The following is a 26,284-nucleotide window of genomic DNA, read 5'->3' as shown; positions in this document are numbered from 1 at the left end:
TTTCATGACTGGCCTGAATAAACCGAGCAGATGGTCCTTGCTTTTAAATAATTCTGCCAGGTTCAGTTATGGACTGAAACAAATGATGATAGCTGACCAACTTTTAAGGATTCATTTTGTTTTTAATCCATTTTGTTGCATTAAAACGCATTCAAACATACACAAATACCAGTCTTTGTAGTTCTAAGCTATCACTGCACTGCAATGACAGGAGGAAAGCTTAGAAATTCATTTGATAAAGTACATCCACATCACTATGGATGTGCAATTTCACATGTGTGAACTCATTTAGGCAGGAGACCACTCCAGACTGAGTCCTCAGTCCATCTCCACCATAACAGGCATCCCAATTTCGATATCTCGTGATCCTGAGTTTTGCAGTTCTCTGCGAATCTCTGCAGATATCTGAGGGTGTGTTTGTATCTTGAGCAGCTCCAGCAGTGCCGTCTTCTGTTCGGAGGCCAGGTCAGCTTTGTAGCGCTGAGCCAGGGTGAGTAGACTCTGATGCCACAGCACAGGAAGTACGCGTTTTTCACTGCGGAAGGACAGGAAGTGGGCCACCAAGGCATCTAGGACACGGAAAGGCAGGGCGTACTTCTTGTCAAGCAAGAGACGGAGGAAAATGCTGTTGGCGCCATTATACTCCATCTCTGCCAACTTAAGCATTGCAGCGCTGAAAGACAAATGGTGTGCATATTATACAACCGTCTAGGTTACGCAACCTTTACTTTGCCAACATCATTAAATATTAAGCCTTCAATGACAACTAGTGGTTGCTCATTCGTCACTGAAAGCAAACCTCACCTCGAGTGGAGCACAGGGATGGAGCACTTTGTGAGTATGCTTCCGATGATGATGGCTTCCCTGAGAGTGCATGTCCCCGACTCACACATAGGAATCAGTATACCTGTGTGACAGACAAGGCACGAGTATTAGAAACAAGCTGAGAACATCTTTCTGTGTAGCCTGGATGATTGAGATTGGAAAAGGTTCCTCACTAATGACTTGTACGTGATCACATCGGTGGCGAACACAACACCATGATTAACAGAGTTTGCTGCGATGTCACAGATTTTTACTAAGTCAGACAACTGTGGGACAACGACAAGGAGCATGAGCAAGCAAAACTTTAAATTCGAAGATGCAGGACAACATTCGGTCAATCATCCCTTTCAGTGCTGGGTACACACCTATGGAATTCTTTACCACCAGATATCAAATCCCAAACAGAATTAAAGATGTTTAGTGCTAAAGCTAAACATTGGCTTAAGCAGCAGCAGAAATGTGAACATTAACTTCTCTCAAGTCACTGTCAATACAGCATTTTACTAATGTTTAATGTATTTAATTTGTGCAATTTCTTAATCTAAATTTTGTAGCTGTGTTTATTTATTCATGATAACTATTCACTGTATTATTCACTGTATTTGTATTATTGCATTTATTGTAACGGTATTCAGTATCTTTTATCCTTCTTTAGCCTGACCAGGGACAAAGACTGCAAATTAGCTGAAGCTAGACGTCTGCATCGCATTTTTCATTCTTTGTGGCAATGTTGTATGTATCGTCCCTGCAAAATAAACATTAAAATAAAATAAAATGTAAGCATTTCATGTAACACTATAGCCATTATATCTGGGTTTCATTATCTGGACCACCAGGCTTTATCTTACGTGAAGCATCCATCATTTTAGTTTCCAGAGAGACAGACATGTCCATTGAATTGGACCTTCCCATCATAATCTGGATGTTTTGGTGATATATGTGGGAAGTAGCCTAGCAGTTATGACAACATTGCATTCCCACAGATGCAGTTGGTAACGTGGACTTCCTGTTTAACATTTGTTGATCCACTGGTTATATCACTGGAGGAATTTCTTCAGACTTGACAAAGCTACCCACTGAGCCACAGAGCACCTTACATAACCCTTTTAACAACTGTTGTGCTATGGTCAAGCAGTTTCACTTTGACCTGTAAAACAAATACACTGCCCTTTTAATATAACCTTTATTTGGTATTTAGTATTTAATGTAGTGATATGCTATTCTTTGATTCATGAATGAATCAAACTAGTGTTCATTTAGATTTTACTGCTAAAACATACATAACCAACATCAAATGAGGATGATGATTACCAGCCAATAAACTGACAACAGTGTAAATCAAATAATGAAATAATCCTAAACTGTGCATATATTTTTTTATAAAGTAGTATAGTTGTTTGTTTGTTTTTTTTACAAAGCTCATCCACAATTACAGAACTTTTGTTGCTCATTTGTTGTGATGAATTAACATTAAATGAACTATTTCTTCATCTGTTTCATTCATCAGATATTCATTAATGTTTATGCCAGTAAGATCAACTTGGATGATGGTAAACATTATGGTAAATGCCCACCCTTATTGGTCATCTAGCGCTCTTCTTTTTACTGAATGTTGTAATACAACACAATGCATTTTTAGGCAACACTGCCTCTTAGTGGTCTTAGCTCGCATAAACGGTTTTAATACATGCTTTTAAAAACAGTCCTCACAAATGAGGACAGGACTTACCAGAATTAAATAGAGAAAATGGATCTTCAACAATTATTCACCAAACACACATTCTGGATATGAGGGACAACTTGACTCAATTAAACTTGGTATATTACTGTGCTCTTTTATCCGATAGTGTTATTTACCCTGTGGACACCAGCTAATCCTCTGTAAGTGTCCTCAGAATAAAATGTCTTCATTTGGTGCTAAACTTAGAAACATGACATGTCCCAGAAAGCCTGTACTTTCATCCACTGTCAAATCCTCTCATTCATTCGCTATCCCCACTTCTTACCCCAGAGTGGGGTCTGGGGTGTGAGTAAAGATTAGTCCAGCATTCACTGGGCAATAAGTTATGGTTCTTAAGATTATGGCCACTGTGCACCGGCCCACGAGGATTGTGAGACTGGCGGTAATTGAGAGTTAGGCTTTCAATAGCAATTTTACTTCAACACTATTCACATTTTAGTCTGAGCCTGTCCTCTGCAAGGTCATTGGGGATCTGAGATATTATTTTCCATCTAGCGATTGAGAGATGACAAGTTAAAGGAACGCCACTAATGCACCCAGATCTTAACCATCAAATAATAGGCTATTATTCAACAATGAATAAAATGACTACTGTGGTGGTGTGAAAGTCCAGCTAGTGTATTGGATCTCACTGACTTCAATAAATGTTTTAACCACTTTTAGATCATAATAAAGAATTCATCAACACAGACATCCAGTTTTGAGCTGGAACAGATTGCATTACAAACTCAAAAACACAGCCAGCATGTGTAAGAGACCACTCCAAATCTGTCTTAATAAACCAGCTTCTCTACAGTACATGTATGGCAGTAGAGTCAAGTTCCAGTCAAGTTTCTACTGCATTCCAACACAAGCACAACTCACTGAGGGGATCACCTGAACCACATGATATTTAATTAGAAAGAGTGTAAAAACTGTTGGAGTGATTAAAATTGGAGTTACTCAATGTTGATTTCTGAATTCTTCCCAAGTTAAAAAAAAATAAAAAAAGAGTGTTGTATTTTTTTTTAATGAATATCAACGGGTTTTCTTTGCATTAATCCAGGTCTGTTTGTTATTTTGATGAGGTGTCATTTTCTGCTCTAAATGACAATATTTCTTATTTTAAATTTGGGAAAAATGTTGTCAATAGTTTATAGAACAAAATAAAAGTGTTCATTTTACCCAAACACATACCTAAAACCAGAGGAACTCATCATTTTGAAGTGGTCTCTTAATTTTTTCCAGAGCTGTATCTAAAAAAAAACAACAACAAAACCTAAACAAAAACTGATGCCTTCTTTTTTTTTGGACAGAATATATATTACTTTAGAATTACTGTCAGGCATTTTTTGAGATTATGGTCTGGGAAACATTTTCAATTCAATTCAATTCAATATACTTTAATTGTCCCCGTAGGGAAATTGCCGTATACAGATGTGCAGTTTATTTCTCTAGCAGAGTTTCTAAGCTTCAATACCAGTGGGTCTCTGTTTTGTTCATCTCATCTCATGTATGAGCATGATGATGCACTTCACAAATGTTTTATGTGAAGGGAAAACACTTCTCAGGGATACAGTGACAGTATAACTGTTTGCCACTCCAAAGGACATCTTTAACACAGAGACATGAGATTAAGGGTCAATCTTCTCATCTTACTCTTTGCAAAGCCAAACATCCTTCTTCCGTCTCACCTTTAAACCATGCTCCTGGTTTGAACAGGGCCTTCTTCAGGGCGCTGTACAGATGGAAGTTGAGTCGTTTGTACTCTGCGATATCGTCCCGTACTCTGGGCAGCAACACCAGGTTGTAAAATCTCTGGGCCATTCGTTCTTTCAGATTGGAGGAGAAGATTCTACAAGAAAAGTATATCAGATATACAGTATATCACCATATTATGTGATTATGATGAGTCTGTCTGTTTGTTTAAAGTAACATTCTGACCAATTGGGGCTCACCTTGTTGCTTGGTACATGGCAGCTGCAGTCCATGTCTCAGGCTCAGTTAAATACAGAACCTGCTCCCAGTTTGCAAGTGCCGGGATTATTTTAAAAGCCTTGGGCAGTTTACCACTGCGATACTTGGACAGAACCTTGACAGAGGCGGAAAACAGAAATGACACTTAAACTCTGCATGTTTATGCTCAGACACAAAAAACACACACTTCCTTCAGAAGTGTTAACGCATGTGGGGTGGGGGGAGAGGGGGTTAAGAATGCCCTGAAAAATGTTTTGTTGTTGGAAACATTCTCTAATGTGTGAATAAAAATTAATTGGGGAAAAAAAAAAAAAAAGAGTTTGAATTATAGATGAAGAACCGTGACATTGTGACTGAGTCAACACGCACAATACCAGGACCTTATTTATTGTTGCACACCAAAACACATTGTGTATATCCTTAAGCGTGCTAGTGTTGACTACATCTTTGTCTAAATTAAAGATTTCCAAGTCAATACATTGTGCATCCCTACCTGTTTAATTTAGTATTAAAAACTTTTATAACTAAAAAAAAAAAAAGAAGTGTTAACGCAGCCTCCTTCTTTTCTGGAGGAGGGTCTGGCAAGCGAGACTAACGCAGCCTTTACCTACGGTGGCCGGGAGGTGCAAACCAACATTACAACATCTGAAACACTTTTACAAAGTTTGAGACAAGTTTACATTTTAGAAAACATTTTTATATATCATAAAACAAATTTACAAATAACATCAACCGGAAAGGAAATGTACCAACTCTGGGGTTGAACCCGAAGTGATAATGGGAGCAGCCAATAGGAGTTGTTGTTGTCGTTGATGAGTCCATGGTGACCCAGGATGGACAGTGATTGGTGCCGTAGCCAGTAGCCACCATCAACAACTCCTATTGGCTGCTCCCGTTATCACTTCCTGTTCAACCCAGGAGTTGGTACATTCCCTTTCCAGTTGAAGTTATTTGTAAATTTGTCTCTGTGTTTGTAAAAGTGTTTTACAAATGTTTTCAAATGTTAATTTGTTTCGGGACTTGTAAATGTGTTATGGTAATGTAATTTTGTTTTATGATATGTAAAAATGTTTTCTAAAATGTAAATTTGTCTCAAGCTTTGTAAAAGTGTTTCAGATTTTGTAATGTTGCTTTGCACCTCCCGGCCACCGTGTTCACCAGACCTTCAAGAAGCAAGTAGTATTAACGGGTTTGTGCAAAACAAACGGAGCAATGAACATGGCAGAGATCTGAGCACTGATATACCAAGCAGGTTGCTATGAATAAATGACAACCTTCATTCCCCCAGAATTCACCCGTCTTTGTTTTTGTTCAGTGCATTCACATTGTAGGAGAACTCACCTTATTCACTCCTTTGTACACTTCTATTACCCTTGGGTCCAGTTGTGGCATTGGTTTTCCTGACACCTCCGACATCACCGTTCCTACCTCAGTCTGCTTCTCTGTGATCTTCTCCATGATGATATCAGCTAAGGTCCGTCTACAAGTGCCACAAATAGAAAACACAGCGCGTTATAAGAGGAAAACAAGCTTGTAGTTTGTGTTATGCGAGTTCAAGTCTGGATTATGTTGTGTCTTGCCTCATCGGTGGGTTTTTATTCATGAACATCTCAATGGCTTTCTCGTCATCTGCGTTGACAACAACCTCAGTTTCATATTCAGCATCGCTGTCGCCAGCTCCTGCTTCTCCCAGGGCTGGCCATTCCTCATCTGAATCTGCATCCTGAGAGCCAGACCCTGACATGTTCACAACAACATAAATGGTTAAATTACATAGTCACACTTGAATTCACTGGGATTGGCTTCATTTAGTAAGAATTACAAGGCTTTAACCACGATCAAGCTTTGCTCACAGTTACAGTTACTGGCCAGGGCTCCGTGTAAGATACTCAAACTCTTCCTCGTAAAGTTAAAAATCCATTTTTTATGGAGCTCACTTTGAGGACAAGGACATTAGCTGAGACAGGAAAAGCCTTCCTTCAAACTGCTGCCACAAATTTCAAGGCAACCAAAGCTGGATTACCAACCAGTTCACTGCAGCATAAAAACCCCATGAATAACAGCCTGAGCCTAAATGGTAACACATGCTGTGGATCAGAGTGTTTAATGGTGGTCTACTATGATAATTCCAAAACGTTATTGATTTATTCATCTCATCCTGATAGTACTCCCCGTGTCATCATATGGACCTGGGAGCAGCTATGTCCCACCAGGCTCCATCATGGATCTGTCAGAAGTGATTAAAGGTGAAGAGGCTTCAACGTACCGAGCACAGTGACTGGAGTCTTCTTCTTCTCAGGTGCCAGACCATATTCAGTCTGCAGCTCCTCCTGTTGAATCCGGGCCTGCTGTAAGATCTTCCTCGACAGACGCTCGTCTACGTACTTGTCTTCGTTTTCTACCCGGCCGTCTCTGCTCTTCGTCCGGCTGCGGGCTTGCACCGTGTCGGCCTGTAGGATCTGGTCGGCCAGCGCCACCGCTCCTCCTCCGCTCTTCCCGCCTCCTTTCGACTTCTTCACTTTGGGCATGTCCGCTCTGTAACAACTAACTGTTACCGCTGCTGGTGCTTTTTGTTAGCGTGTGTTCGCTGAGGTCTAAAGACGAACAACTACTGTAAACACTCACGTCTACTTCTTCAACACGTGTGTATGGTGTATGGCCCATATGGTATGGCCATTGCATAGGAAGTGACGTAAGTTACGTGACGTGACGTAGAACCATATGCTGCGTTCGTGACAAGTCGGAACGGTCGGAACTCGGAACTTTCCCAGTTGAAAACTCCGAGTTCCGACTTCAAAAGCGTTCGAGGCGCACCACACCAAAGACAAACAAACTTTGTATTCAAACTGCTTCACGTATGGCATAAAAAAAACTACAAAGAGGACGTTTTAATCTATTTTGGCACTCAAATGCATTTTTATTGTTTCACCGTTTTTCAGGTCGGAAAGGTCCGAGCCCCGATTTATCCTGAACGCAGCATCAAACCTAAACAAAAAGCCTAAAAAACGAGCAAGAATATAAACGCCACAATTCATGTTAATTTCACTTCATTAAATATTTTATTATTTATATATTTTATTTATTGTATAATCTATCTAAGTATATGTAGCTACTTGTATCCGTGAGTGTCAATTCACCCATTAAAAATCTACTGTGATTTAACTTCACCGGAAAACTTGTTTCACCCGGATGTATTAAACCGACACACTCGACTGCAACGGGAGGCAAAAACATCAATGGGAGTCACTTGGTGAGATGAGGTTTTTGCCATTTTCAAATTTCAGAAAAAAAAAAAGAATCATAATTTTCCACCTGATCCAAACAGTCATCAGCACTCCTCCGTCTCAGTCTCCATTCATGTGTTTGTGTGTTTGGTTCTCACGGTGCTCGGCCAAACCGACACCGCTGTAATGACAATGAAGATGGTGACACAGGGGCTGTGGTCTGATGTGTTTTTCACGGTGTGTTTCCGCCAGTGTGTGCCAGGTGCCCGTGGCGGAGGGGAAGAGCGTGCAGCAGACAGTGGACATCCTGCACAAGAAGCTGGAGCAGCTGGGCGCCGTGAAGCAGGGCAGCTTCTGTGTGGACTGTGAGACCTACCATGCCACAGGCAACGTCAGCGGTAATACTTAATCTTCTCCGTATCTAAGCGTCGGTGAAAAGTATAGCTGCTTTATTACTGCAACAATAAGTGATAAGTTACATTTGGATGTAAATGTAATTTATTTAGTAAACAGATGATAATGTTTTTGCACCAATGTAAAAATCTCTTGTTTTGCACAGCTGATAGAATAAGCCAAGGGGGGTGTAATAGGCATTTATAGTTCAGTAGATTGGATTACTCTGCAGGTAAAGACTAACTAACTAACTAACTAACTAACTAACTTTTAAGATCAAATTTTTCTTATTATGCACTTGCAACATGGAACAATTTGCAAAGCATTCTCCATGTTTATCCATAGGTGTAATGACATCACCTTACTTCCAGATGTTCCTGTTTTAACTGATCCCTTATTTCATTTATTGTAAACGTTTTTATTCATTCCTAATGTTTTGGTGGTTTCTAATGTTGTTTTATTTCTTGACACTTTTTTTTTTTGTGTGCATTCCTTGCCACTTTTATGTAAGCTTGATATTGTCATTTCTTACAATAACGTCCAAGACCTTTGACCTTATCCTAACATCATAAATGAGGTCACAATCAATGTACTCCAGAGTTAGAAAAATAAGCATTGAATTGATGGGGAAAAAATATGTTTTCTACATCAATTCAGTTCAATTCTTTACACAGTTATAAATAGCAACAGGATGTAGTTTGAGCATCTTAATACTGGCAAAGTAAAAGTATTAAGAAGTGCAAAAGTGTCTCCCAAATATCAAAAATCTATCCAAAATATGTACTGTGTAAAACAACAATAATGCCATAAAACAATTAATAGATAATGAAACAATAAGTGGCTGCAGCCCTGATCACAACTGCTGCTCCTTGGTAGATGATGAACTCATGAGTGAAACAAATACAAAGCCTCTCTCCCTTTTTTTCATTGCTGAGCTTCTGTAAAGCCTGCTGATTTTCATTTGAAAAATCCTTATTGTTGAAACAATGTATATGTATGTCATGCGGGGTCTTTGACATTTAGGTAGTTGGTCCTGATGTTTAAGAAGGTGTGGGTGTTACCCGATGCTGCTGACTGCTTAATAACAAGTCAGTGCTGTTGAAACATCTGAACAGCAGATGAATCCCTCTGACCAGCAGTCTGTCCTGTCTGTTACAGGTCAACCGTCCAAGCTCCTATATGTGATGCACAACTCTGAAACCCCCCTGAGCTGTCTGGCGCTGTTTGAAGGTGGACCCTGCCTTGTAGCTGATGCAAACTTTGATGTTCTCATGGTGAAGCTAAAAAGCCACTTTCAGAATGCCAAAGGACACAAGGTGGAGTGTCGTGGTTCCAGATACCGCTACTGTGACTTCTTGATAAAAGTTGGTACAGTAACGATGAGCTCCAGTGCCAGAGGGATATCAGTGGAGGTGTGTTCTCAGTCCCATTCATTCACAGAGTGGCCACGCCATCATTTTCCCACTGTAGCTGCTCTAACTCCCGCTGTGTCTCCTCAGGTGGAGTACTGTCCCTGTGTGGTCCCAGGGGACTGCTGGAATCTCATGAAGGAGTTCATGCAGTCTTTCCTTGGCTCCAGTGTCCCTGAGCTGCCATCTGTGTTTGCTGCCAAGCCAGAAGGACTCTTTGCACCGGCAGACAGCGTTGACACCATGACACAGTATCTGGAGTTGTTTAACAAACTGCGGAAGTTGCAAATTCAAGGAAGTAATGTGCGTTGAACTGTCAGTAGGAATGGATGGATCTATTTTTGTATGTTTATATTATGTTATGTTTATGTTACTTTCATTCTGATCCTATTGATCAACATGGTGTATTTTCATTACCAAAGCCTCAGTTGCATTGGTGTTATATATTTGATGAAAACATTTTGTATTAAAGATGCCTTGTAGCCAGAATCACTGTTCCTTATTGTTTCCAACATGTTAATTCCTATAGAATCCCACTACTTCAGATATTCTCTTGGTGGGGATATAAGCTTTCAAGAGTTGGTACATGAGATGAAAGTAAAATCACATAATTTTTTTTTTCTTTCAGCTGATCTCATAAAATTTTCTATTTCTGGCTAGAGGATTGAATTTAATTAGTTTTTAGAGTATTTAAACAGGATAAAACATTTAAAAATTATATACAGGGGCTCTGTCTGCATCAGAAAGACATGAACACAGTAAACTGATTCAGAAGACTTTGTCATGGTAGAGAATTTGACTTTTTTATTTTTTATTTCCTGGCCATGCCCTCCCTTTTGGAGGAGAAAAAGCACAAATGCTACTAGTAACTGCACTAAGCCATGATGACAGCTTAATGGAGTTCAGCCATCATTTATTCTATGACTTGCTTTTTATGCAATGCATTGACCATGCAATCCAGACATGCCTTATCAGGCAAATAACTGACAACACCTGCGGGGACGGATCATAGAGTGCAGGGTTTTTTAAATGCTGCTTTCATCTTCATGCAATAATAATTAGAACTCACAAGAGTAACATGTAAAGCTCAGGAATGGGCCACCACTCTACATAATTATGATACATTATGACATTACTTTTACTTCTACCACCACTGCTGGTCCAAATGTCCAATGATCCAATGACAGAACCTGAGAGGATTTGTGTGGATGACATTATGAATTGTCAACTTAAAAACTGTGTGCATTATTATAATCAGTGTTGGGTACATTACAAGTCATAATAGTTAGTAGTTACCTTCCCCCAAAAGTAACTGAGTTAGTAACTGAATTACTACATTATAAAAGTAGCCTAACTAATTTACCAGGAAAAGTAAGTATTTCGTTTTAACCAACTCACTTAGTATTCCTCTGCACAGCCAGGCAGGCTAAGAGAGTTGGTTAGTTCCAAATAAACGGCATTTTTCCAACTTGGACAGAAAAAAAGTGTAGGCTATATAACTTTTAACGGGTGTAGCTATTTTGTGACGGGACTTCTTGAGTCAAGTAACTTTTTTCATTACTCCTTACTGAAAAAGGGGCCACCAGTAACGATCACTGATTCTTATATTGTATGAGTTCTATTTTTCTAAACAGCATTTACATGTAGTGTATTCATCCTCATTCTGAATTAATACACGGCACCCTGTGTATTAATCACAGTATTTTGCAGTCATAGAGGCCCCGAGTAAAGTCCCCTCCACATGACAGCTTGAACGGCAGAAACAACCAATACTGTGCTTAAAAGCTTTACATCCGCATGTGCGGATGTAATGCGTTTTTATCAGATTAACTCAGTGCAGCAGCTGACTGTCGGTGAACATCGGGCTTTCGGAGACACTGGGTCAGAGGCTCAGGGGTCAACGCGGCTGTCTGTTTGCCCGGGGTTTTGCGGTCCAAGCCCAGCCTCGGCTCCTGCTCCATGTGGCCTCGGTGGGTGGACGGTCGGACGGTCCATCCTGCTGCCTGTTGTTCAGCCACTCCGCCAATGAGCGCCCGGCTGCCGCTCAGTCCCAGTCCAATGAGAGCAGCAGGGTCTGGGCTCGGATCGGGAGTTGGGTTGTTCAATCTGTGAGAAGGACAACAACCAGCTCCGAGCGCACCGGATGGATGGATGGATGTTAGCGATGGTAACGTTACCCAGGTTTTTTTTTTCATGACCAGATATTACAAATACACGGACACAGATGAGGCCCGGCGTTAATGCACCGTTCCACTTCATTAACCGACTGTGTGGTGAATGTCACCGGGGAGTTTCTAGAGGATTAACGGCGTAGTTCGCTAGCGAGCTAAGCCGTGCATCGTTGGTTAACGTTAGCGTCAAACAACAGCCGTTAGGTTAACTTCGATTGTCCTGAAAAAAACAAACAAAAAAACGCGTTAGCCGTGTAGCTAACGTTAGCCACCACAGTGGTAAGCTAACAACACAATTTTTGGTCACTTGGAGCCAAGGGAACCATCTGCGTTAAACAAACTAAATAATGGAGCAGCAGACGGGCAGAAGGCTCGGCACAACGCCGAGCCCGAGCCGAGCAGCCCGGGCTAGCGGTTAGCGGCGTTAGCTAACTTATTTCCTGCTGAGCAGCTTCAGACCAACTAAAGTTGTTGGATGTTCCTGGAGAGTGGCTGTGACTGCTCTTTGTTCTGCCTCTACATGCTGACGGTGGAGCAGCTTAGCATGGCGTTAGGAGCCGCCAGCCACAGCACACAACACCACAACTTTCACAAAACGCGACACGTAACGTAGACTGTGGGAATATTAACAACATTTACCAATATCAGCGCCAGACGCGTTAATACACAGTAGCCTACACACAGTTCACTGTTGACTGCACAAGTCAACAGCACAATACAACACGACTCACTACGAACCAGTTGCACCGACTTCCAGCTGAATGGTGTCTTTTCATTACAAATAGATTTAGAAGTGGATGGTTTATATAAAGGAGAAGAAGGCTACATGAAGTGGCAGTACAGCGTTGGTACTGCTGTGTTAAACAATTACATGGATTGACATAAAAGGACAGAGCCATTCACCTCCATGTCAGTAGTATTGCCTCCAAGTTTGGGGTCAGGGCTAGTAAAGTACTTTTAATGTTATTAATGTGTTTCAGTGATCATAGATTCAACCTCACCAGCTGACATCAAGAGGTTTTTCAGATTTTCTAAGAAATCAGTGCACTGAAATAACCACCATGTATAATGTGAATTCTAACACTTGCTCAGTATATCAATGTGAAGTCAAATTTATAACACAACTCCTAAAAAACCCCTGAACACAGAGGAGAAGAAACACATAGTCTGCTCCAGTCCACACTCATCAATGGACAGGTTATCTATGGGTTTTTTTTAAAGTATATCTTTTGGCCTTTTCACCTTTATTTGATAGCACAGTGAGATAGACAGGAAAGGGGGAATGACATGCAGGAAAGGTCCGCCCGACACGGGATTCGAACCGGGGACGCCTGCGTTGAGGACTGTAGCCTCTACATGGGGTGGCCGCTTTAACCACTGCGCCACGCACCGCCCCGACAGGTTATCTATGGTTAATAAACACTTATAAATATTATATGAATGTGAATATATGCTTTTCAAAACAGTTTTTTAAAGAGTGTTTTCTAAAGCCTCTTACATGCTGAGGATCCTTGTTAGAGAGAAACGTGTCATTTTGTGGTGACCAGTCTTCACAACCAAAGCCTTACGTGTCTTGTTATATAATTGAACAACTGTTAGTAAAGGAGATGCAGCTATGCTTTTATTCATTTGATTTCATCCTGATTTTGCAGCATGTTCCTCTCGGTGCCGGTTCTCACCATGAACATGGGTGATCCAGCTGAACGTTGCTGTTGATTTCTCTGCAGATGTTGTGATGTTTTGTCCTCGACCTGATCAAGCAAACTACATTCACAGTAGGTATACTGTTTTCAGTCTTCTGTCATGGTGCTGTGTTTTGCAGCTTCATCAACCTGAAGAGGTCACATTGATAATCATGGCAGACAGAATAATAAGCACTGATTTTTAATCTTTACTTTTTATCCTTTCTCTTAAACTCAGAATGAGTTGCTGCTCGGCTACAGGACGTGTGTCCTATCTCTGAGGCCACATGTGCATCTGGAGAGATGGATCGTTGTAAGCACGTGGGACGCCTTCGTCTGGGCCACGATCACTCTATCCTCAATCCACAGAAATGGCACTGTGTGGACTGCAGCACCACCGACTCGGTGTGGGCCTGCCTCAAGTGCTCCCACGTGGCCTGTGGACGCTTCATGGAGGAGCACTCGCTCAAACACTTTCAGGAGTCACACCACCCACTGGCCATGGAGGTGCGTGAGCTGGACGTCTTCTGCTTCGCCTGTGGAGACTATGTACTCAATGACAACGCGGAGGGAGACCTCAAACTCCTCAGAGGGGCGCTCTCTACCGTCCGCAGCCCGGGCAGACGCTCCCTGCGCTCCTCCACCGGTGGGGAGTGTACCCCGTGGCTCGGGGAGAGCGGCCCTCAGCCCGCCATGCAGCTGGCCTTGCGTCACAGGAGGAAAGCGCTCCTCGGGAAAATGTTTCAAATGTGGACCAGCAAACATCAGGAGCTGCAGAATCAACACAAGGAGAAACTTGAGGAAGCTAGAAGACAAAAGAAAGAGGTCAAACGGAGACTCATCGAAGAGCTTGGCAATGTACCTCCCAGAAAGAGTGCTCGGCTTCTTACTCAGGCGCCACGTTCAGCGATCACACTCATTCCTCGCAAATTTCGCGACCCTCCAGAACGCCTACCTCCTCCTCCCAAGAAGCCTTCCCTACTAACCCTGTCCCGTAAGGCTCCTCAGAACGGCCGAGCCACCAAACTGAGGAGATATTACTCCACTCATGCTGTGACCCGCCGGAGGCCCGCTCCGGGCGTCACCGGTCTGCGCAACTTGGGGAACACGTGCTACATGAACTCAATATTGCAAGTGCTGAGCCACCTGCAGAAATTCAGGGAGTGTTTTCTCACTTTGGACCTGTGTGAGACTGAGGAGCTGCTGGCTAAGACCAACCACTCCCAGGGGATGAAGGGGGGGGTAACGGGAGGGGTGGTCAGCAGCGGTACCACGGCGCTGTCAGGCTGCCCGCTGGGCCGCATGGGGAAGGCCGGTTGTTGGAATTTGCCCGTGGGCAAAAAGGAAAGCGCTCCGCCGTCCTCGCAGGCGGCCGAGCTGGTCCAGCCCAAGGAGTCTCGCTGCTCCACCCGCCAGCAGATGTCTCTGTGCCATGAGTTGCATACACTTTTCAGGGTCATGTGGTCCGGCCGGTGGTCTCTGGTCTCTCCCTTCGCCATGCTGCACTCTGTGTGGAACCTCATCCCGGCTTTCCGTGGCTATGACCAACAGGACGCCCAGGAGTTCCTGTGTGAGCTGCTGGACAAGGTGCAGCAGGAGCTGGACACCGAGGGGTCCAAGCGGAGGATAGTCATCCCCATCACAAAGAGGAAGCTATCCAAGCAAGTGCTAAAGGTCCTTAACACCATCTTTCATGGGCAGCTACTCAGCCAGGTGAGACGGCCAACACAACCAGACGTGATGTGATGATCTGATAGTTTTTTGTTTTTTTTAACTCTTTTTTTTATTATTTTTTTCACAAAAGAAAATACAGTCAAACTAAAATACAATCAGTAAAGCAATAAAGGAGAACAAAACAGCCAGTCACATCGACAGCAACAGAGAAGAAAAAATAAATAAATAAAAAATACAAGACAAAACAAAACAAAACAAAACAAAAATAAGTAGATAAACAAACAACCAAAAACAGGTATGTCCAAAGACATTATATCAAAATGGGCACCATAGTTCTATCACAAAATCACAAACGGGGACGATACTGCCACACCAAATTCTTTTTTTTTCTCTTCTTCTTCTTCTTTTCCCCCCACTCATTCCATAGCAGTTAGAAAACAAGACCACATTTTTTCATATTTATCCACCGAGTTTGTGTTACAATATATGACTCTTTCCAGCTTTGCTATTTTAATGAGTACATTGAACCAGACTTGGATACTAGGAGCTGATGTAGCTTTCCAATGGCAATATAGTAGCTTCTTAGCAACAGTAAAGGCTATTGCTAGACATTTATTATTTGCCTGGTTCGCAAGCCTGGAAAAGATACCCAGAAGACAGACAGCAGGATCTGGCTCTATATAAGTTCTAGTTATTTTGCTCACACATAGCCAGACCTCAGTCCCTGATAGTTTTAAATGTCACAAACACACATAACATGGATTCTAAGTCACTGCGGTTGCGGTTGTTATGATAATGTAACCTTATTCTCCCCAAATAGTGAAGAATGAGGCTGAATGGCTTATAATATTGTGTTTTCTATCTAGCAACATGACATGCTTGTGATGCCTTTATCATCGTTCCATTGTCTTTAGAGATCCATGTAGTCTAGGACAACATGTCAACATCACACGTACTACCTATTGGAGCTCTAACTGCTCGTCCTGTCCTCTGACTGTTGCCTTCAGGTGACGTGCCTGTCCTGTAAGCACAAGTCCAACACAGTGGAGCCGTTCTGGGATTTGTCTTTGGAGTTTCCAGAGCGATATCACAGCATAGACAAAGGCTCAGGCTCCACGGCTTACCAGCGCAGCTGCACCCTCACCGAGATGCTGTCCAAGTTTACAGAGATGGAGGCTCTTGAAGGCAGCATCTACGCCTGCAACCACTGCAACAGTAAGTACAATTTTGGATACACAGCAACACAAAGACAGCAGGTTGTGGAAACATGGTGGACCTAAGTTCTGGTCTGTTTGTATCCCCCCTACAGCTTCAACTGAAAACTGAAAATGAGTCCTGAATTATCTCAGACTAAAAAAAATGCACCAGGTTTTGATTGTTCAGTCTGATTTAGCCATAATATACACTTTTAGTTTTAAAACATGTCCAAATACAGCTTTGGTGGGATAATAATATATATAATTGCAAATTATAATTAATATAATAATAATAATGGGATGTTCAGTTCAGTTAATTTTATTGTCGCCTGGGGGAAATCAGTCAAGAAAATAGAATTACGTACAGATACAGGTAAGGTACAGTAAAAGACAGCAGTAAACAGTTATAATAAAAGTGAAGGGGGGGGGGGGGGGGGGTAAATCAAACACGACAAAACAACATATAGTAACAATGAAAATTGGGTGTGTAATATAGTAACGAGCAGCCAAAATATATTGCACGAGGATTAAAGTGCTACTTAGGAAAGTGCAAGAGGAGGTACTACATGTTGTTGAACAACATGTAGTACGAAATAAAAGAAACCTGATATCTCTTAGTGCGTCTGGCAGGTGCTCTGAAACGCTGACTAGAGGGTGAGAGCTTTGGAGTGGACGGTTTGGACAATCTACGATGGCGTAAGCCTTCCTATGGACTTGTGAGCTGTTATTTCTGATAGTTTGGGCTGGTTGAGCCCAGGGGATCTTGCTCGCAATTTTGACAAGGCTGTTAAATCTGTTCTGATTAGACACGTTAAGGTTACCAAACCAGGCAATAAAGCAGAAAGTTAAAACAGACTGTATGACACTCCGTCATAACGTCATCATTTCGGAGGAAACATTAAAAGAATACATTTTCCTTCCATTTTAAAAAATGTAGGAAGCAGGAGCGTTGTTGGACCTTTTTAGAGCTGGCAATGACATGAGGTAAACACAATTTATTGTTGACATGGATACCTAGATATTTGTAGTTATCCACTATTTCAATGACCTCACCTTTAACAAAGTGGGGGGGGGGGGGTTAGGAGGTGATTTTCTCAAGTTGATGATCATATCTTTGGTTTTTGATACATTTAAATGGAGAAAGGATTGATCACACCATGTGGCGAAATCATCTCCGAGCGGCCCGTGGTCCTGGTTCTCTCCTTCTACAAGGCTGACGATGATAGGATCATCAGCGTACTTTAAAATGAATCTGTTCTTATGGTTACTAAAACAATCATTGGTATACAAAATAAAATGGGATGTGAGCTGACAGTTTAAATCAAGGGTGGGCAAACTTTCGGCTCAGGGGCCACAATGAGTTTTAACATTTGACGGCCGGGCCCAGGACCTGAAATTCACTGCGGGATTGTGGGTATTGTGTATAATTGAACCGATTATCGCAAATCTAGCACTCATAATGCAGGAAATTCACGCACACACTTCAAACCAGCCAACGTTAGCACTGATTGACACTACAGGAGCGCTGCGTCAGGCGGTCTGACTTAAATGACACACACTACTGAATGAAGTTTGATGGGTTTTTTCTTGCCGATGTTACAAAACACACATGCTGCTCCAGCTGTGCAGCGCCACATCTGGTGTGCTCTGGCTCAGCTGGTCGGCGCTCAGATGGAGGTTAGATCTTCCAACGTTAAACTCTTTTTACACAAAGTGCAGCCAAACAGCAGGTTAAAGAGAGAGGAACAGCAGAGCCCTTTTTTCTTTTCTTTTTTAGCGGCGCCGTCTTTACAGGTGAAGCACAGGCACATGTCGGCCCAACTTTAACACAAGGTTTTCCTGCCTATCGATGGTGATTTTGGCCACCACCTTGGTTACAGCGCCATGGGGGGCAATCAGATGTAGCGTCTTGCACAAACACCCCGTTCCCGTTTGAAAGACAAATGAAGCCCACTATGTGGAAAGACGTTGCCTCCGAGATGTAGAATGTGCTTTATAGAAGAGAAACATGACATGTCCTGTGATGTTGAACTGCTGTGGAGTTCTAGCATCATTTATATCTGAAGCATAAATGTCTATAATATAGATATTTGGGCTCTGGAAGAAATAGAGCGAGGAGACTAGAGAGAGGAGGGAGCCACCAAAACAAAGAGTGTAGACACAGATGCAGCGCCACAAGATGACCACTCAGAGAGAAGGAGAAAGAGACAAGAACAGCATTGTATTAAAGGGACAACAAGGAGTTTTGGAAAAGCGAAGCGTTTTCACACTACATTTATGAGCGTCTGCGTGCACCGTGAAATTCTTTGACCGGCGCAAGACAGACTCATGTTTTCTTTCATCAAGAATTAAAGTCAGAGGTTCAAAGACGATCACATACCGTCGTAGTTCCGACCATAAACGGCGATTCGGCGGCGTTATTCTCATGACTCACCACAAAACCAAAAGTAAGGAAACGCTGGTCGGCTCGCCCAGCATTTCCACCACCACTAATAATAACAAAATAACGATAGAGACATAACACAAGTGTGGGTAGCGTAGATTCATCCACATTAACGCGAGACTTTTTTATAACCAATGAGAAACTCCTCGTTGTCCCTTTAAGTTCAGAGAAAACGGTTTGAAGTTGAAGGAGAGCTAGAGCGAAATGTCATTTCAGGTAATAGGACGTGTAAAACCTGTAGTCCCGTCCCAACAAAGTAACACCCCCCACACCCTCCCATGTCATTTTCCAGAAGTGGGCTCCCCCCCCCCCCCCCCTCCCCTTAAGCCGGGTTCAGGGAGACTGTAACGCTGTGTGTGATAGCCGTCTTTTGCTCAGACACGAAAATTAAAAGGAAGAAAAAATGATAGGACAGTCTGACTGTCTGTCCTTCACAGAGAACGTGGGGGACATTAACAGATGTGTAAATCTCAACGTTTTTTTTCAGCTTTATTTATCACTCATTCACAAAACATAGATAGTAGTGCAGTAATCATAACTGAAAAACAAATAAATGATACCGAAACTAAATAATAGACATATTGCACACATGAAGCACATGTTCACTGGGTGTAAATAATGCGTCAGAGCAGGTTCACATTGTCAGTTTGTCGTTCCCGGTGCTCATAATCGGGCACAACGCTGGAAATGTGTCGGACACGAAATCGTGTCAATACTGGCCTGAAATGGTGTAGTCTGAACCCGGCTTTAGGGGGCGGAATTCCTCCCACTTTTGGAAAATGAATTTCCGGCCCTGGGGCCAGTGTCAGATGGACAGAGAGCGTGTGTGTGACTCATATAAATGACATGTAAAGCCGTTACCTAAAAGTCAAAGAAAACTTAACTTCCCCAGTGCATCGAAGTTTGTGGTCTTCGGTAGCCTGGCCAGATCTCATCTCAATGTAGACTGAGATTCGGTCTGGGAACCACCCGTTCATTTTTTCATAGTTGAGGAATTTGACGAAAGCCCAGAGCTGTTTATTGGGCGCTATGAATGTCTATCAAATGCATCTGTGCGTAGCTTAGCCAATCGTATCAGTCATACCTGATGACGTATGTAGGGCGGCAGAAATCCGATAAGAAAAAAACGATAAATGTTGCTCTTTTTTCAAAATAAACTTGCAGTCTAAACTACTTAAAACACTTTCTAACGCTGCATCAAAAGGTAAAGCGTCTGCCGCCATGTTGGATCGACAAGCTATCAACAAAGTCGCTTTGGTGTGTCGTCATCGTGTTGCTGCCCTCTCCCGTTCTGTGATTGACTCCCTCGTTGAGGGAAAAATTGGTCCATGGTTTGGACGTGCAGAGCGAATAAATTTGAGTTATGTTATTGCTATTTAGACAGTTTTGTACCAACGGGCCACATATGGCCCACGGGCCTTAGTTTGTCCACGCATGATTTAAATCCAGTTTTCAATAACTGGAATGAAGGAGAGTGATTTGTTGGTGACAGTAGGAAGTGATGTCATTACACCCGGAGGAGGGAGGCCATTAAACTGTTTCCTTACTTGTACGACTGTAAGATGACTTGTAAGAAGTGTCTCCTCTCCACTAGACCAGGGGTTCTCAACTAGTCTCACTCTGGGACCCACATTTTCCCATGGTCATTAAGTCGTGACCCACTTTTATAGAATTCAAACCAAGAATTTTTTTAAAACCCTTTAAAAACTCATTTTGTTCATGGCACATGAATGAAACTGAGGAGGACCATGACAACTGCATGTACGGAAGTGAATAAAAAAAATGTCAAACTGCACAAAATGGAGACCAACAAAATGATATATTTGACTTCTAATGCATCTCTGCATTCAGAGCATATTCACAAAAGTGAATAAATATCAAATTGCTCAAAATAAAGACCCACAAAACAAGGTATTTTCACTGCATTCAGGCCACATTAATAAGAAACTGATATCTTTGCATTCAGAGCAAATGGAGCAAATAATAAGAAACTGAGGAGGACCATTACAACTGCATGTGGTCACGTGTCTCGTGTGCCTTTCAATATAAGTTATTTTTCAAAATAAAAGACATGTCCAACATCAGATGTGCAGTGTTTCCCCTAGAAAATTTTGTAGGCCCGGTGGTACCCACGGAAAAACCCTGAACAGACGAGGTGCGTGGGACAGCACACACCCCCCTCTATTAAATATAAAAGGAGGCCCACATCAGGGTTCGACGTTAAGGTTTTTTCCTACTTGCCCTACCGTGCAAGTACTTCTCAAATCTACTTGCCCCATCTAATGCTATTTCACATTATTTTACCAATAGCAGTTACACACCCTCCCCTATCTGAACAGGTGAGCCACCTGTTTAATGCCCGATCACAGTTGAAATCTTGAACTGAAGGGCCTTTCATGGCCAAAAACATTAACCTGGACAACATTTTAACAGATAGCTGGCTCCTCCAATCAGATTTTGTATTCACATGCTGCAGTAGACAGTGGACAATTTAGCTTCAGTATTAATTCAGTATTCTTAAAATCTTTAAAAAAAATTAAGATGAAAATGTTGGCCTTCTGAAAAGTATGTCCATCTATGCTCTCAATACTTGGTTGGGGCTTCTTGACTTGAACTACTGGAAATACCATTCCATGTTATTTTAGTTTATTGAGACGCCCCTGTAAAACTCAAGGATGTGGGACACTGAAACAACAGCGACAGGGCAACAGCACCGTTGAAGCACCGTCTCCACGTGTGTTTATTGACAGCAGGGTTACACGTTAGCTCGTCGGTAAGGTAACTAAACTGTAAGCCTCTGCCCCATGGATGTATTATATTAATTATATTCGTCTGCCCCGAGTCTGAAACAGCGGCGGCGTTAATGAAGCACCGTCAGGCCGCTTTCCGTCACTAAAACACTCGGTGAAATCGCCGATTAAATACGACGACGTACAGCCTATCTCACCTGGTAGAGCACACCCACTGCAGCGACCCAGTTCGATTCCACCTGACACTATGCCATTTTGCTTCTCTTAATATCTGTAATCATGTGACAGCGTCTCTCCCTCCTTTTTAAAAATCTATCTTAAAAATTTAGACCTTGCTACTTTTACTTCTTTTTAAATCGCATTTTAGACTTTGCTGCTCTTATTCTCTGACATAAGTTTGTAACGGGTTGTGCAATATTGTTGTTATTGTGTTATTGTGTATTTTTGTGCATGATGCGTGCTTGTGGTCTTGTGTTGTCTTCTGCTGCTGGTAACATTGTAATTTCCTGCAAAGGATTAATAAAGTATCTTTAATTTAACAGTCCCGTTGCTCCGCGTCAATCCCCCCTCTCACTCTCTCTCCCTCCTCCCCTGTCTCTCTCGCATGACGCGCGTCTGTCGCCCGTGATATTTTTTTTCTTTTTTCCACGGCACCATAGTTTACTTGTTATAAACCTCAACATCCCATAATATGCTCGCACACTTGCATCATTACTAGGCAGCGAAGCAGGTTAACTTGCGTTGCAGAACAGCGCTGCACAGAGCCTCCTAAACAGAAATGATTATTGATTTCTGAATGAATGGATATGTCGCTTATTTTTTGCCATATTAATTTTTTCTGGCCTGGCGGGGGCTGTCGTTGGCCTGGCGGCCTGCCAGGCCTGTACAATAGTAGGGGAAACACTTGATGTGCATTAAATATTATTTACTTTTTTGACCAGCTGTCCGCGACCCATCCAGAACGGGTCCGCGATCCACTTTTGGGTCCCGACCCACCACTTGAGAACCACTGCACTAGAACAAAGCCTCACATCAAGTTTAAGTTGATTATGTTCATTATGTCTTCTAGTATATATTAGTTATATGCCTCACATCAGTAATATGCATTTGAATTGTTGTGTGGATTAACTCAACATGTCTGTGTTTAATGGTTTGCCAGAAAGAAGACGGAAGTCATCCCACAAACCCTTAGTCCTGTCAGAGGCACGTAAGCAGCTTCTGATCTACCGCTTACCTCAGGTTCTACGGTTGCACCTCAAACGCTTCAGGCAAGTTCCTCCACTCACTGCTTTTTTTCCCTCCTGTGTTCACTGAAGTATTGGAACAGGTCTGAAGCACGTTGTTCATTCAGCACAGGAACGTTTCTTTTCATCACGACGCCTCTGAATCCTTGTGACACTAACTCGTATCCCTGTTGTCTGGCAGATGGTCAGGGCGGAACCACAGAGAGAAAATCGGCGTCCATGTGGCCTTTGACCAAGTTCTGAACATCAAACCATACTGCTGCACAGGCTCAGGTCACTCTGTCCACAGAGGAGGCTACACCTACGATCTGTCTGCCGTGGTCATGCATCATGGTAAAGGCTTCGGCTCAGGGCACTACACCGCATACTGCTACAACACAGAAGGAGGTGAGCAAGAGTCCAGACGCTGAGTGCGTGCTGTCCTGGGTATTCCATCAAAGAACATCCAGACTATGGTGTAATCTTGAAGCTTGAATTAGCGAGAACTCCAAACCTAGCCCCGACCCGTTCCATCAAACCAGATCAGCTGGCTCCACTTGACGCTAATTCAAGCCTCACCTGTAAGCCTCACCTGGTCCAAGCCCACACCAGTCGAGTGCCGAAAATATCATAAAATGGCCGAAAGCAAAGGGAACGAACGCAGCGAAGCTTCTCCACAGCTACTAAACGCTGCTTATGGAGATTTATGATGAATATAAGGCCTGTAGAAGAAGAAAAGGAAACGCTGCTCTAGATGGATTGTCTGTTAAAACAGTGATTAAACTATTAAATGACTCTGTATAGTAAAAGCTGTAGCTACTGACACCCTGAGTGAGGGAGGTGGTCAGATGAACGGCCTGCTGGGTAACTTTACACAGCAGCTTGTTAACCACGCCCCCAGTATCCCGACCTACCTACTACTATACAAAAGAAAATAAGAAATAAAGGTGTAAAAGTCCAAAAAGAAACTTTGATCCCCTCATCAAAGGGACAAAGTGAATATAGATAGTGACACATATTAACAATTCATTTAGCCTAAGACCTAAATAAATTCACAAAATGTATTAATTTATTTTAACAAGTGATATTTATCACATTTATCAACTATTTCATATGGTTCATCACATATATTTCAGAATTGACTGTAGAAAATCATATTTACCAAATCCATCGATTCAAGGAGATGAAGTGATAGTGAATAGCAGTTTTAAATGCCTCAGTTTCATTTTATTATTATTTTTAATTAGTTAATTAGTTAATTAACTTCTATCTATCTTTTATTTTTTTAATAGGCTAGTTAACTTTTTAGTTAGTTAGCTAGTTAATAAGTCACCATGGTTACAAGGCTGGCATTCGTGTTAACCACTTTGATGGAACAGAGTTGAGGCTCAGGTTGATGGAACGGGAAGTCGGAGCTTAACTCGAAGTGTCAGGCTTAGCCAGAACCATGTTTCCATGGTTACCGAGGTGGAGCTAATCTTAGCCATGTTGATGGAACTGAACTCTCACTCAAATAAGCCAGACTCGGCCATTTAAGCCAGACTTTGAGCTAAGCGAGCTTGATGGAATACCCCCCTGATGTTCTGCTGCACTTCTAACCTGCTGTGTCTTCTTCCCCTCAGGTTTCTGGGTCCACTGTAATGACTCTGAGATGAAGGTTTGCAGTGTGGAGGAGGTGTGCAACACTCAGGCCTATATTCTCTTCTATACCCAGAGGTCTGCCTAGGCGCCTCTCGCTGTGATGTCGACCTGCACGTGGCAACTTAGGGCTGCATTTATGAAAACGTTCTCTGATGTTTTTCCCAGATATGAATCAAAACAATCACTTTCAAATGATTTCCAAAAGAAAATCACAGAGGGGAGTAGGACATCCACAATCATGAGTCAAGGTGATAATTTTCGTAGCATAATCCAGACAAAAAAAAGGTGGTCCATTGTGTAATTTAACCGTTACAATTGGTGGATATTCATTGATTTTCCCTGATGTAAAATAAAAAAAATCAAGAAATCTAATCTTTTCATAAATGAGGCAATGTGTTTCTCCACCCTGTGGGACCTGTAGATCGGTTTAATGGCCTGAAGACTGTGAGAGCAGGTTTGACTCTGTCCTGCTGAACACCAAGTTGTGTGTCCATGTTTTTCAAAAACACTCCGACTCATGTGTTGAGTCTGAAACAACCAGGCGCTCTCCTGAGACAGCATTTTACATTCAAAAGGCAACATGGATTCTGGAGTTTGGAGCATTTTGTTGCCATCATGTTGACATTGTGCGATTTGTATGTAACTGTACATTTGGTCTCAATGCTTTAAATACTACGGGAGGTCCATGTTTCAACATCGTCGCATAGATCCACTTGAATGAAGAGTCAGAGTGTAGTGGTAGAAGACTTGAGTCCAGACTCTGTGTTGCCTCCTGGTCAGCTTTTTTAATTCTTGTGAAATGTCAGTTTCTGAAAACTTTTAATACTCATCCTGTCATTTGTATTTCACCACTTCCTTTCCTCAATCGTACTTCTGTGACTGGATACTGTGTCTTAGGCTGGAGGCCTTGGTGTGCGCGCTCTCACTGAACAGGAATCATTTTTGTTTTAGTTTGGTTTTGTAGTCATTCAATGTTTCACTTCCACAAAAAGAAGCAAAAAGTTTGAGACACTTGATTGAAGATGAGTGATCGGAAAGCTGCACTTTTGAGGAGGGGCTATTCCTGTTGGTCCTATGGTTGTGATTGTTCCTGTTTTAGCTCCTGTGACTTCTTTAAATGGCAGCTCCCCCTGCGTTAAGAGTTAGACTAGTCTGAGCCCAGGTCACAGACACTGTGCCTGCAGTTTTAAATGCAGGAGATGGAAAACAAGTTCAAGGGCAGACTGCGATACTGAGGAATGTGTTTTTGGGAGACTTGGGGTACCCATTTTGAGTTGAGCACCTGAAAGCAATATATTGTACATCTCGCATCTTGACAGGAAATTGAGATAAAATCAGGAATTCTTCTGCTTGTTATACAATGTTTTTTTCTACTCCGCTGTTTCTATCAAGGTCTTTAGAATTTGCTAGGTAATCAAGAAAAACTTGTGTTTGATACGAGTCAAATGCAAATTACATTTGTGAACTCTGTAAAAGTTGGAACAATCTAATGACAATGAATGTCTTACTTTTTAGCGGTCAGGTGTGGCTATGCCACAGGCTCTGATCCCCTTGAGTTCTGTCTTGTACTGTAAGAATACCTGTCATAAATGTAATGGTCATATGGGCTTTGTCTGACAGTAATTATTAAAAAGACAAAACAAATTTGAATTATTTTTGTGTTGTGTTATTTTTAGATATTTTTATAGGGTATGAAGGGTTATTTTTGACTGAATCAGAATGTCAGAAGGAGACGGAGGAGAGTTGAGGGTAGGAGCATCACTCATTTATACATACATATGCTATGTGTAAAGGTGGAGTCTGAAAAATGTGTTGGCAATCATCTCTTGACACATTTATCATCCTGACAGACAGACAGAGCAAAGTAGAACTGAAATAATCCACAGGATTAGTAGACAGATCCACACTGATCTGAGACCTCCTATTAGTCCTGTTTCTCTAATGTGTTCTTAAAGA

The 26,284-nt window shown here is 42.1% G+C and overlaps 3 protein-coding genes across 4 annotated transcripts; 2 read left to right on the top strand and 1 right to left on the bottom strand.

Moving 5' to 3' along the window:
* Window positions 1-101: 101 nt before the first annotated feature.
* bysl (bystin-like) lies at window positions 102-7,177 on the bottom strand. Its single transcript, XM_085777111.1, has 7 exons — window positions 6,789-7,177; window positions 6,103-6,259; window positions 5,864-6,002; window positions 4,504-4,637; window positions 4,240-4,400; window positions 805-907; window positions 102-673 (listed from the first exon to the last, which is right to left on the bottom strand). The coding sequence occupies exons 1-7, from the start codon at window positions 7,048-7,050 to the stop codon at window positions 319-321; spliced, it is 1,311 nt and encodes a 436-aa protein (XP_085633237.1). The 5' UTR covers window positions 7,051-7,177; the 3' UTR covers window positions 102-318.
* Window positions 7,178-7,682: 505 nt separating this feature from the next.
* On the top strand, window positions 7,683-10,035 carry med20 (mediator complex subunit 20). The gene is made up of 4 exons (XM_085777107.1): window positions 7,683-7,772; window positions 7,999-8,144; window positions 9,298-9,551; window positions 9,639-10,035. Exons 1-4 carry the CDS (start codon window positions 7,759-7,761, stop codon window positions 9,858-9,860), a joined length of 636 nt encoding a protein of 211 aa, XP_085633233.1. The 5' UTR covers window positions 7,683-7,758; the 3' UTR covers window positions 9,861-10,035.
* Window positions 10,036-11,432: 1,397 nt separating this feature from the next.
* On the top strand, window positions 11,433-25,978 carry usp49 (ubiquitin specific peptidase 49). 2 transcript variants are annotated; one of them, XM_085777104.1, is made up of 7 exons: window positions 11,433-11,715; window positions 13,372-13,494; window positions 13,640-15,114; window positions 16,083-16,290; window positions 22,624-22,732; window positions 22,890-23,095; window positions 24,310-25,978. In XM_085777104.1, exons 3-7 carry the CDS (start codon window positions 13,705-13,707, stop codon window positions 24,411-24,413), a joined length of 2,037 nt encoding a protein of 678 aa, XP_085633230.1. In that variant the 5' UTR covers window positions 11,433-11,715; window positions 13,372-13,494; window positions 13,640-13,704; the 3' UTR covers window positions 24,414-25,978. The 2 variants fall into 2 exon arrangements, with proteins under 2 accessions (XP_085633230.1, XP_085633232.1); XM_085777106.1 differs by having other exon boundaries at window positions 11,523-11,715; window positions 13,372-13,498.
* Window positions 25,979-26,284: the final 306 nt, after the last annotated feature.

This window comes from Trachurus japonicus, chromosome 5 (genome assembly GCF_045865225.1).
Source record: "Trachurus japonicus isolate A0001 chromosome 5, Traja_1.0".
In the NCBI taxonomy this organism is placed as follows: Eukaryota; Metazoa; Chordata; class Actinopteri; order Carangiformes; family Carangidae; genus Trachurus; species Trachurus japonicus.
Note: the sequence above shows the minus strand (reverse complement) of the source record. Positions and strands in the feature narration are given on the sequence as shown.

Bases quoted from the DNA above. Each gene is read 5' to 3' on its own strand.
- bysl (XM_085777111.1), bottom strand. From the start codon at position 7,050: ATGCCCAAAGTGAAGAAGTCGAAAGGAGGCGGGAAGAGCGGAGGAGGA. The intron at 6,003-6,102 runs GCAAGACACAAC...TGGCACTTGTAG, and splicing joins AATAAAAACCCACCGATGAG to ACGGACCTTAGCTGATATCA. The intron at 4,401-4,503 runs GTGAGCCCCAAT...CTTTTCTTGTAG, and splicing joins GCCATGTACCAAGCAACAAG to AATCTTCTCCTCCAATCTGA.
- med20 (XM_085777107.1), top strand. The intron at 8,145-9,297 runs GTAATACTTAAT...TGTCTGTTACAG, and splicing joins TGCCACAGGCAACGTCAGCG to GTCAACCGTCCAAGCTCCTA. The intron at 9,552-9,638 runs GTGTGTTCTCAG...GTGTCTCCTCAG, and splicing joins CCAGAGGGATATCAGTGGAG to GTGGAGTACTGTCCCTGTGT.
- usp49 (XM_085777104.1), top strand. From the start codon at position 13,705: ATGGATCGTTGTAAGCACGTGGGACGCCTTCGTCTGGGCCACGATCAC. The intron at 16,291-22,623 runs GTAAGTACAATT...ATGGTTTGCCAG, and splicing joins CGCCTGCAACCACTGCAACA to AAAGAAGACGGAAGTCATCC. The intron at 22,733-22,889 runs GCAAGTTCCTCC...GTTGTCTGGCAG, and splicing joins TTGCACCTCAAACGCTTCAG to ATGGTCAGGGCGGAACCACA.